The 13,106-nt window shown below is 40.8% G+C and overlaps 1 protein-coding gene across 1 annotated transcript in view; it reads left to right on the top strand.

Moving 5' to 3' along the window:
• Window positions 1-12,390, top strand: part of LOC109465099 (neuroligin-4, X-linked-like) — a 36,034-nt gene extending 23,644 nt beyond the window's left edge. The window contains 4 exon segments of the mRNA XM_019762239.1: window positions 7,336-7,500; window positions 8,481-8,666; window positions 8,963-9,090; window positions 11,725-12,390. Of these exon segments, the coding sequence (XP_019617798.1) occupies window positions 7,336-7,500; window positions 8,481-8,666; window positions 8,963-9,090; window positions 11,725-12,390 (1,145 nt within the window).
• The last annotated feature ends 716 nt before the right edge of the window (window positions 12,391-13,106 follow it).

The following is a 13,106-nucleotide window of genomic DNA, read 5'->3' as shown; positions in this document are numbered from 1 at the left end:
GAATTTCTTAAAATTACATATTGACATCGACATAATGCTTAAATCCGTTGACCTGGCTGGAAATACTGGGTGCATGTGAACCTAACAGTGCACCCAAAATTGGGGCTGTGCACCCAATTTTTTTTCTGTGGGTGCCCCAGTGCACCCAAATGTTTTTTGTAGGTTTACGTATATGTCAAGATGTTAAATGTAAAGTAGTACTAGTTTTCAGCATATTCCTAACATCTAAGTTGTAGTACTTTTATTTAGAGAAGAAACATTCGCTGACATTCTACTTATTCTATCTTATATGGTGCACCCACTGAAATTTTTGTGCACCTAATTTTTTTAGGTTGGGTGCACCAGTGCACCTATTCCCAAAAATGAATTTCAAGCCCTGTAGTTCTTATAATAATAATAATAATAGATGGTTTATTGAAAGTAATTTGCAGCCACCGGGCTGAATTGCATACCTTGTACAATTGCTAAAAAATCTTAAATTACAAACTAACAGTACTCATTGAAACTCAATATAGAAACTCATTAACACAATATAGAAACTCATATTACTCATATTACTCATCTCATTACTCATAAACTCATAAGGCTTACTATTAATTTCGTCATAGTTTGCGTTAACACATTTACACAAATATACGTGGCTAGCATTAACAACATTAACCCATATTGGCAAGATTCACTATGTTCGCAAGTTCACAGTTCTTGTATAGGTATTAGTGTTCATTCAAGAGTCTGGTCATGTACGGGATGGGGCTGTTGTAATATCTACTTGTTCTAGTTTTGATAGGGTTCAGCAGGTGCTTAGATCTAGTGTCTCTGGTACTTATGTCGCCACGCAAAGGTGGGAGCCAAGTTCTGTAAGTCTCAGAGTCAAGCATCCTTCTGGCGAAGTTGTAAGACAGGGTACGACGTCTGGCTTCAAGTGTGGGCAAGTCAAGTTTGCGGCATGCTTCCGCGTACGATGTGTATGAAGGTCCTAAGATTATCCGACATGCCCTTCTCTGTATAGCCTCAATCCTTGCTCGTTGAGCTGATGTTAGGCCCGGGTGCCACGCGGGGGCGGCGTATTCGCAAACTGGTCGTATGAGTGTCTTGTAGCAAATGAGAAGATCGTCGCAGGGAAGGTTGAAGCTCCGGAGCTGACTGAGTAGATAGAGTTTTTGACTGCCTTTTCTGACAACATTGTTAACATGGGACTCCCAGTGTAGGTTGAAGCAACGTTAATGGGTCTTGGGTAATTTTGTGTATAATTGTTAGGATGTATGTGAGAGAGTTATGTTTAGGGATTTGATAACACCCAGCACTTTTAGAAATATGCAAATGCTTTTGTGTAAAACTAGGGACATGAGGACCTGTTATCTTATTATAGTAAGCAGTACACATGGACTTTACCTGTAGATTGGATAACAGATCCAGGATAAACTTACCCATAATCAGAGCATGCAATGTACATGTTGCACTGTCCTGACTAGGTACCAGAAGCGTTGGGTTGTGTCCATAGGCTACTTTTTTACTAAGCCAGCAGGTCGATAAATGTAACTTTTCTTAAGTAACTATTTAAACCCAGCGCCATTCAAATCGAGAAAAACGGATACAATAATTATTCTTTGAATTCTCCCCAATCATGAATCATTGTTTGAGGTATTCTAGTTCTAATGGTCCGCTTGCTCTAATTAGATGTGCGTTTTTCAAAGGTCAGGAAGCTACGAGAGTATAATGTTTCCTCGCGTTTAGGCAGACGCTGGTTTCGAGTTTTCAGATCAGCCATATCTATCAAGGGACCACAAACATATATTCTGCGTGCAAAATAAAGGAACCTGTTTAGATATAAGATGAATTAACACCCAGTGTAGTCTGACTAAAAGTTGTTTAGACGTAGGTCGACAATAATTTAAATCTAGCGATGTATGGTCATGTATAGGGCATGTAGGAGAGGAGCGCGCTCCGTAGAACACACGTACCTCGCCGGCCGCGGCGCCAGGGATGCGCGTTCTATTTGGGGAAAAATTCTGCTTTTTCCCGTAACATGGCCTCACGGAATTTCGGGGGAAACCCGTTTCGGCCTCGAAATCAAATATAAGTCAAGCACCATCAGAAAGTTTACGATTTGCTCTTTCTATTCCAAAAATTTTCCTGTTGGTGCGAAATCTGCATCAAGGCGAAAATACTCAGGGAAATTGCACTAAAATTGCCTGCCTGCTCCCGTGACATGGCCTCACCGAATTTGGGGGGAAACCCGTTTCGCCCTCGAAATCGTCTATAAGTCAAATACCATCAGAAAGATTAAGGTTTGCTCTTTTTCACCCAACAAATTTCCTGTTGGTGCGAAATCTCCATCAAGGTGAAAATACACGGGGAAATTGCACTAAAATTGCCTAATTTTAGGTCATGATATCAAAAGGAGAAAGGTACATTCTCGGCTCAAAAATTCATGGGGAGCAAATAAAGAAGTCTAAATATTATGAATAAGTTACAATAAGGAAGTTATTTGATTGTATAATCTAGCGGTAAGCTTTCTTGTGAGGCGAGTCGACGCCCGGAGCCGTGGAACGGACTACTTTCTCTCGCGGAAGGAAAAGAGAAACGCATAGAACTCTCGACGTGGCTTTCCGGCTGTATCTGGCTTCTGAAGTACACTATAGCTATGTCCCGCCATGGTCAGCATGTGAGCAGTGCCTTTACAGGTGGTATGGATTATGGCATGCTTCCTAACGAACACTGAAAAATATTTCACTATCCTCCTTGTTACGTGCTTCAAGGGACCGGTCATATGTGGAGGAGAAAGGTAAAATCCTACAAAATCTACATTACTCCATGTTAGGATATTTAAAAAAAATACACTTGACGGTTCAAGATACTTACTCTCAGCCATTTTTAAGGATAATGACAGTGCCGTTCGCCATGTTTTATGACTTATCTTCTGCGCGCGCTGTTAGTGGCCACGCGATAAGAAAATACCTGCCACGCGAGGCTCCATCAGCGCAAGTGAAGATTACTCTGTGGTACTCCAAAAATCACCACCCCCAGGTAGTAGGAGATTGGGTGATCGTTACTGAACCAACAATTTGGCAGTTTAAACCATTTCACAAGATTCACATCAGTAGATCGGTATAACCTCCTTGCGGCAGAATGCTGTAAAATATGCAAACGTATTTTGAATCCTTTGGACTCATGTTGGAAAGCATTCGTTAGCACGATGTCTCGCCGCCACCAATTATGTAACAAATTTCAATCTTAGCATGAAAGTTCATCTGTGTTGGTACAAGTCATTATGAAATAAAGACTAAACTTTAACTTCCAACACTAGAAATAGAATTGGGACTTACCCCAAATTTTCGGTTGACTCCATCAACCTTGTTCACGGAATGGACCCGTCTACTCTTGGAACGTGACGTCAGAGACACGTGACCGTAGTAGCGATAGGGGACTAGTAGTCTTACCATATTCCAAGGGTACCTCTGAGGCCCTTCGGAGGATCTTTAACAAGTACGGTTTTAAGACCTGCTTCAGACCCACTCGCACACTTAGGAATATTCTGGTGGCACCGAAAGACAAAACTCCAAAGGAAAACAGGTGTGGAGTAGTGTACCACATCAAGTGCCAGGGTCAAACCAGGAAGGGTCCATGTAAGGAGACATACATAGGTGAGACAGAACGTGCATTAAAAACGAGATTCCTGGAACACCAACGTCCGAGTTCTGTAAACTCAGAAGTCTCATAACATATTCACATTGAGTCCCCGGGACATTCAGTATCTCTAGAAGGGGTTAAAATCCTTGATTCTGAATCGGACTTCTTTGCAAGAGGAGTTAAGGAGGCAGTTTACATAAGAGCTCAAAGACCTACCCTGAACAGAGACGGGGGGCGACACAAGTTATCTGGCACGTATGACCCGCTACTACGGTCACGTGTCTCTGACGTCACGTTCCAAGAGTAGACGGGTCCATTCCGTGAACAAGGTTGATGGAGTCAACCGAAAATTTGGGGTAAGTCCCAATTCTATTTCTAGTGTTGGAAGTTTAAGTTTAGTCTTTATTTCAATTTTCAATCTGTATACTTGAATGTCTTATTAATTTGTTTTTAAGAGAGAGAGAGAGAGAGAGATGCAGTTAACAGATGTAGTTATCAAGCGATAAGTATGAAAGCAGTGGTACTAACATGGTAAAATGGCTTCAGAAGCGTATAAACCTCTGTATCTGTATATCTGTATCTGTGAGAGCAAGTTTGGGATATACATGCCAAAGAGACACTTACTCACTCACTCACTCATCCTCGTCGGTCAAGTGTACGGAGTCAACGACATTTATCATCAGAATATAATAGCATTTCATTTTATTTATCTAACCAGGAAGTGTTGATCGTCTGCAGGTGCTTTGAGAGAAAGACAATTAAGGGTTAATGACCCCCCCCCCCCAGTGTATGTCACAAGGCCTGGTCATTTTCTATAACCACTGATTGAACCGCCGAAGCGCTAGCAAACTATGCGGTTTAAAAGGTGGTTATAGGAAATGACCAGGCCTTATGACATCATGTACACAAAGAAATAGGCGGGCCATTAACGTTGTTATAGTATAGCCTATCCTACTTTTGTTGTTTTTCCATCCGCGATTCCTCCAACTGGTTAAGTTGCTGTCTGTCCAAACAAGCAAAACTGGTACGTGTGCCCTTGTTTGTCTATCTCCGTATGGTGCGCTAGTTTTTCCAGGGCGTCCCATTGGTCTACTATTGCTTCGATATCTTATGCTTGGAAGTTGGAGATTGAATTCCACATTGGGGTCGTGTAGCGTAGCGGCAGAGTACGCGACGCGACTCGGAACTTAGAGTCCCGGGTTCGAGTCCTGACATGCCACCGATCTTGTGCCCTTGGGAAAGGCACTTAACACGACTTTCCTCACTTTACTCAGGTGTAAATGAGTATTGTCCTGTCATGTATTTGTCCCCTGTGTTGGTGGCGGCATTAATATAAGTTGAAAAAACTTGAGTGTGCCGTCACCACGTCTGGTGATTACATGTTGGAATAAAAAAAAAAAGAATTCCACATTCATTGTGATGTGCCCTCTCTGCAAAGATGTCGGGGAACTTCAAAGATGTAGTTAGACAGATTCTGTTTTCTAATCCGAATCATGTTCCACCATGTTCCATCTGACGTCATTCGAACAGAACATTCGACTTGGTTTCGGGGTTTATGGGATTTAATCACCGCTGAGTAGGTTATTGCGTCATAACCAAAAGGAAATGGGGTCCTCTTATTGGTGAACGTCATCTCGCTATATGACATGGCTGATGTTGTCGAACACAGGTGGTTGCCTGTTTTCTCGGCGTACAGTCGCATTAGAGCTGTGTCTGTATAGCCGGTATAACCCCCGCCTTTCGGTGTAACACATCAGCTTCGCAGGCACACGGTGCAGCGGCAGCTGGCTACATTACACCGATCGACTTGTTACACCTAACCCTTGAACATCTAACTCTAGACATTGTTTAATGCTATCTGTCCTTGGTGACAGCGAGTTCCACTCTGCGATAGTTCTAGGAAAGACTGAATTCTTGAACACCTCAATCCTTGGTTGATATCCTGGTGGACATCCCAATTACTAAGTACCTAATACTAGTCCAGAAGAGAACAAGAAATAGCCATGCCTTCAAGTACCAGAGTTGGTACTTGAAGGCATGGCTATTTCTTGTTCTCTTCTGGACTAGTATTAGGTACTTAGTAATTGGGATGTCCACCAGTTTATTAGTCATTTTGTACTCTCCAAGCAGAGGTTTGGGTTTGGGGTTATTTGTATCGTGTTTTTAGGCTTTTTTTATCGGGGTTTCTCTTTTGCACTGAATTTTTTTTCCCACCAAACCCAACCTCTGCCGGCACTCACCCCGGGGCGGGGCAAACCTATTCAAGAAACGTGACAGTTGGGTTTGGTGGGAAAAAAACTCCGATATCGGAGAAACCCCGATAAAAAAGCCTAAAAACACGCTAAAAATAACCCCAAACCCAAACCTCTGCTTGGAGAGTAGTCATTTTGTACATCATTCATAGTCTGGACATCTTTCTTCTGTCTTCCAGTGACACCCACTGTAGGTTACTTTTCATTTCCGTGACACTAGCACCTCTTTCATAGTTGTTCATACAGAATCTTGCAGCTTGATTCTGTAGCCTTTCCAGTTTATCTTTGTCTTTCTTTGTATATGGGTCCCATACTGTGGCGACATATTCTAGGTTTGCTCTTACAAGTGAAGTATATGCAAGTGATTTTACTCTAGTTGGGCATGTCCACGGATTACGTTTGATCACTCACAATGTCTGTTTATTTTAATTAGCCTTAGTTGTGATATTACCCCACTTCAGACCGCTTGTCAATGTGACGCCCAGATACGGATGGGTTTTTGTGGTTGCTAAAGCCTGAAAACAAAACTGGTAGCTAGTTGCATGTGGTGTTCGTTTGTTTGTTTGTTTGTTTGTTTATATGTGCATAATGTAGCATTTTTCTGGAATAAAATGCATGAGCCATTTGCTTTGCCATTCTTCCAGCGTGTTCAGGTCGTTTTGCAGAAGTTGCGAGAATGTCTTCTCAATACAATATATCAAGTTTGGTGCAGAAATTGTTTCACCACAGAGATGTGATATAATTGCACAACATGTCGAAAAGTGTTTAAAGCGAATAATGTTGGTAAACACTGAGAATTACATTCACATTAATTTCATCAGTATCCTCTCAATAAAATATACTGTATCGAAAATGGCAACTAATTGGTTTGTTGTGTATTTTTCAGTATGCGGACTAGATATGGCGCTGGGGAATTCTTATATCTATTGGTCCTGTGTTTATTATAGGGTTAATGACCCGCCCTGAGGTGAATACAGTGTCATAATTAATGGTCGGTTCCTATAACCACCGAATGAACGACCGAGTCCGCAGAGCGTACGAGGTCGTTTATAAGGCTGAGTTCACAGGCTGACACTCATGAGCAATGCAGGAAATCGCACCTCCGTGGAGCTAGTGCTATGGAGGTACAAAAAGTTCTGCCGCAGGTCTGTACTAATTTGTTTATTTGTTTATTATGATTTTCCACAAAGTGAAAGGGAGGGCAAAACAGGTGCATACGCACCTTTACAAGTTGCCCTCCCCCATACAAAAACACATATACAACATCATATACAACATCAAAATTTACATTATCAATAACAAGTAAAAAATACATCAATATAGAAGCGGCCTAATCACCTCCATGGAGCTAGCCTCTATATACTATATATGATATATTTTCGAATATCGGTAGTTACAACCGCGAAGTATCTGTTCATTGATTACCTTGTACCATGTTTTTTTCTCTTCGCAGACCCAGAAAACATTGACAAAAAAGAAAGATACCCCTTGGCTGTGATGGTTTTCATCCACGGAGGAGATTTCATGCACGGAGCGGGGAGCATGTATGATGGAAGCGTCTTAGCCAGTCACGGGACTGTGGTTGTGGTCACGATCAACTACAGAATTGGCATCCTCGGTAAATCTTTGCAATTTTACAGTTTAATGACACCATACATCATAATTGTTTTTGCATACATCTTTAATCACTTACTAACAAAGCACGTCTTCGAGAAAATAAGGGCACTCACTCGCATTAAGTTTGGCCATTGAACGCACTAGTTAAGTACCCTGAAATAAGGACTGATAAAAGTACTTCAGCACCAGAAATCACATGACTAGTTTTGCTTATGAAGGGCAAATGTCAACACTGTGCTGCACAGTAGTTGGATTTGAGCTGGTCAGCCCCTTGTTTTCTTTGTCATATTTGAGAGAACCTTGTGATTTTCTGTTTTTTCAATACTAATAAATAGGAAAGTACATGTGCTTGTATTATTCTTTCAGGGTATTTAACAATAGCCTTCATAGCCAAAAGTAATGGTGGTCTCTGCCCTCTACACTCAACAAAGGCACTCTGCGTTTCGTGTCAGAGGGCAATTAAAATTATAGAAACCTCGTTCTTTGGAGAGATTGACTGAACCATTACAATGTTATGATAATGATCTTAAAAGACTATCGTAGAAGATAATCTGTGTTGGTAGTAATCATAGCAGGATGCTTAACTTTATTCCAACACTTCCAACACTACACTATACACACAATGATCAAATTTTGCAACGACCTCTGTCGCCTTCATCAGGATAATTCATGACCAAACACTTCCGGGCGTACTTTTCCGAGAGTTCCAGACATGTGACCTTATTCACAGGAGACTTTTCATGGGTCCGCAACTTCACGTTCGGATGCGACCGCGGTCGTTGAAATTTGATCATTGTGTACCCTTGGTGTTCGAAGTGTATAACACTGCAATATGACTTTGAATTTGTTAGAATCATGGGTAAAAGGCAGAGGAAAAGAATACATCTATGAAAGTTTTATTCGGGGTCATTATGTCAATAATGTGAGATTGATAGAAGGGATTTCCTTCTACATGTAGATGTTGTCACGTTGTCACCACAGGGTACCTGAGTACCACGGATAACAGCGCTGTTGGTAACTTCGCACTAATGGACCAAATTGCGGCGCTGCGGTGGGTGAATGACAACATAGCCAATTTTAAGGGTGACCCTACTCGCGTTACCCTGTTTGGCCCTGAGACGGGAGCTGTTAACATCAATCTGCTGACCCTCGCACCTGAAGCAGCCGGTGAGTCGGTCTATCATTTGGGTACATCTTTTTGGTTCATCCTTGCGAGTCGCTTTTGTAATTTAAATTTTTAATTTGGTCTCTTCAGATGTTGGTGACGAATTTTAGTGAACAAAAATTAGAATTAAATTTGGATATTTTAAAGGATTTTTACATGCTATATGCTCGGTACATGGGCCTTTTGTAAGTTAAATTCTAATTTGGTGACGAATTTTAGTGAACAAAAATTAGAATTAAATTTGATATTTTCACATGCTATATGCTCAGTATGTGGGCCTTAACCCACTGTGTTGCAGGTCTATTCAGAAGAGCGATTCTTCAGGGTGGGTCGGCTATAGCTTCCTGGTCATTGTCTCCCGACCCAAGGCGCTTTTCTAATCTTCTAGCAGAGAACGTTTCCTGCTGCAGGCCCAACACTACACTGGTTAGATCTACTGTCTTCAGTTACAGCGTTATGTCACATTTCAGTATTAAACACACTCGTAAGGCGTCATATTTTGACACAGCCACTTCCTGATTTTCACTTATTTGCAATGGAGAAGGGTTGAGGCAAATTACTTTCGTCCTAAGGCCACACCAATTTAATTTGTTGCTTCTCGGATTGCCCCGTCCATTTTTTTCTGATTTGCAAAAAAAAAATTCCTTTTTTTCTAACTTAACTGCCAAATACAGCAGCGGTTGAAAAATGTCCTTTTCTTCCTAGTTCTTAAAGTTTTTACAATGTAACAATGTAATTTTGTTTACAATGTAACAATGTAATTTTGTTTACTAAATATTCAAAATCTATTGTTTTAATTATAAACCAGCCTGCTATGTTCACTTCATGGCTCATATTGTAACATTTCCGGCTATCACGGGGTGCCTTGGCCTGTTTTTTTTCGCCCTGTTGCTTCATATTTTTCTGAAAAAAAAAACGAGATACAACACCTTAAATTGGTGTGGTCTAATGTTGCATAATGCAGATCTTAAAGAATATTGGCTATATGTCCAACATACAAATAAGGTGGCAAATGTCAAGATTTCCTCTACTGACCAATCAAACCCGTAAACCACTTAAAAACCATGCCAATTGTTCAATGACCGCCTTCCAGAAAAAGCTAACATACAGTCAATATTTGGCACCACTAGGTATGCCTTCTGGAAACGTTTACTTCTACCATAATGATATGGTTTGAAAATTCAAAATTCCTAACATTTATTATATACTTTATACATGAAGCAAAAATTATATGATAATACCAACGTTCCGATAAAATACATTTAAAACTAGAGTTTCACGACTTCATACCTTTGCCAAATTATGTTTACCTTACAACTGATGAATTATGTTTTCATTGACAATACAAATAATATCATTTGCCTGTTGTGAATTATATCATGAATTACATCATGATATACATTGCATATCATATCATCCACCTAATGACAATCTTAACAAAGAAGGCCATTCTAACATTTCCTCATGGGTAATGCAAATGAGGTCCTGATTTGAATAATTTATGTCTAATAATGTTCACCTTTATTTAACTTCGAAATGCTGCAAGTGTGAAATTCCCAGCAGGAATTCCGACTTTTTCTCAATAATTATGCGAATAATGCCTTCATTTACATATTGATATCTGCTGATGTCCTTTTGTTCTCAAATACATATGTCACAAGTTTGTTAAGTCTTATCATAGAACAAAGCGGTTTTAAAGAATTCCCTCATTAATTATTCAAATTAGATCCTTATTTGCATTATCATCATCTCATTTTGTCAAGCATCACTTAAGCTAATCTAATATATATATATATCGAAATTCACGACCATTCCTCTAGCGGTTCTTGAGTTATCCTCCTTGAAGAATTTTTCAACAAACGCCCCTGTAGTTCCCGAGCAAGCCGCTAGGGGACCCAAACTCATGTCACTTCTTTTCCAGCACAAGACCTACCTATTATCCAAATTTCGTGCCCCAAACCTGGACGTACCGTTGCGGTACCAAGAAAAGCAGTCAGGGGACCCAAAATCTAATAATCTTAGGTGTCATCAAGACCTACCCACCTACTAAATATCACGACAATCTATTAAAGCCTTCTCTCTAGTAATCGTGTTTACAGACACATAAACACACAGACACACACGAACGCCTCTGAAAACATAACCGTCTTTGCGAACGTAACTACAACAACACGCACCACTAACATAACATGTACTCTCATAATACGACCATTACTACACCAGTCATGAACCCATCATCAACATGTCAGACATAGTAACATAACTGCCATGAACCCTACCTTCAAACATAGACACAAATACCATGAACCCTCCCTTTACACATACAGACACACCAGTAATGAACCCTCCCTTCACACATATAGACACACCAGTAATGAACCCTCCCTTTACACAAACACAACTGTCACGAACCCTCCCTTCACACATACAAACCAGTAATGAACCCCCCCTTCACACATACAAACCAGTAATGAACCCTCCCTTCACACATACAAACCAGTAATGAACCCTCCCTTCACACATACAAACCAGTAATGAACCCTCCCTTCACACATACAAACCAGTAATGAACCCTCCCTTCACACATACAAACCAGTAATGAACCCTCCCTTCACACATACAAACCAGTAATGAACCCTCCCTTCACACATACAGACCAGTAATGAACCCTCCCTTCACACATACATCATCATCCGCCATACATCGGCATACATCATACATCATCATACATCATCAACATACATCATCAACATACTTCATCATCATACATCATCAACATACTTCATCATCATACATCATCAACATACTTCATCAACATACAACATACAAACCAGTAATGAACCCTCCCTTCACACATACAGACACAACTGTTCCAGGAACGAAAAGTATGAAAGCCTTAAAAACACACTAAACAAGTTTAGTATCACTAATCATGAGTGCTATTTGTTTATAATGTTGATATAAATTGCTTCTTTTTGTTCACGCAAACAGCCCGGCCGGGCACCGTTTTGAAATATATGTATGCCCCAATGATAAAATATCATTTAATATTTTCTATAGGGAGTTGAATGTCTCCGCAATGTACCATGGAGAGATCTTCTTGCGGTGGAGATAAGTTCCCCGAATCCTTTCAAATCTACATTTGGACCGATCATAGATGGTGACGTCGTTCCAGACAATCCCAAAACACTGATGCGTGGAGAACTGTTCCGGAGTTACGACATCCTAATGGGCGTGACGGAACAAGATGGGTACAAGTATGTCGAAGATTTCCCTGGGGTAGATGAAGGTATTGATGATGAGGGGTTTCGTTTAATAATCGGTGACTTCGTCAACCAAGTTTACCCCTACAGAGAAAACGAGATACAAGATGCCGTGGCGTTCATGTACACGAACTGGGGCGAGGAAAACAACAGAACGAGAAGAGACGGTGTGGTCAGGATGTTTACAGAGCACCAAGTGGCCGTGCCACTTATCATATTGGGCAACTTGCATTCCAACGAAAACTATGAGACAAGCACGTATTTCTACACGTTCAACCACAGACCGAGCTCCAGTCCGTACCCAGCCTGGGTGGAAGCGGCACACAGTGAGGACCTTCCCTTCGTCCTCGGTGCTCCACTGGTGGGACTGCGGATCTACAGAGATTCTAACTACACAAAGTCGGAGATTATGCTGAGTGCCGCCATCATGACATACTGGGCAAACTTTGCTAAAAGCGGGTAAGTCGGATGCTTTGTGTTCACTAACGTTTTATAACGTTTGTCATGTCCTGGCATGAAAAACTCATATTTACGCCCCAAGTCATGGTGTTCCTTTTGTTTTGTTACCCTTGCCATTTGAGGTATGTTTACAATGAAGTTTATTTGAATGAAAGATCATATGTGTTGGTAGAATCCATAGTTGTAAACATAGTCTTTCAATGTACAATATACATGTGGCAGCCAGTTAATTGCAAAACGCTTATAAGAAAAAGTCTGCTAATTGAAAAGAATTGTGAAAACCCAAACCGTTTCCCATTGACACCATTGTTTATCAGCCCCTTATTTGAAAAGCCAATGCCGGCTAATTGAAAAAAAAATTGTCAAGTTGCAACACATTTTCAACCAAAAACATGCCAAACAAATCACCAAAATCGGCGGAAAATTTCTTATATCAAGACATCAAGCCGCCAAAAGGGACGAAGTTGTCTGTTTTGAACCACAAAGGAGGCCGAAATTTACGTTGATCGAGCGGTCGGGCGCACATCGGCACTACGTAATGAGAAGCGCGAGCCGGTTCATAGCCGCCAAATGCGGCATGCTTTTGTGTTCTTTTAGCCTGTTTATTCCAAGAACGTTTAATTTCTCATACAACTCATTTTTTAATCATCAAAACCATGTCTCTACTTGTGTACTGCGCCATTATTTTGAGTTTATTTCGACTGCGACACGGCGCTATCG

The sequence above is a fragment of the Branchiostoma belcheri genome, unplaced genomic scaffold, assembly GCF_001625305.1.
Source record: "Branchiostoma belcheri isolate BF01 breed outbred unplaced genomic scaffold, Haploidv18h27 scaffold148, whole genome shotgun sequence".
Lineage (NCBI taxonomy): Eukaryota > Metazoa > Chordata > Leptocardii > Amphioxiformes > Branchiostomatidae > Branchiostoma > Branchiostoma belcheri.
This window is presented reverse-complemented; position numbering and strand designations above follow the sequence as displayed.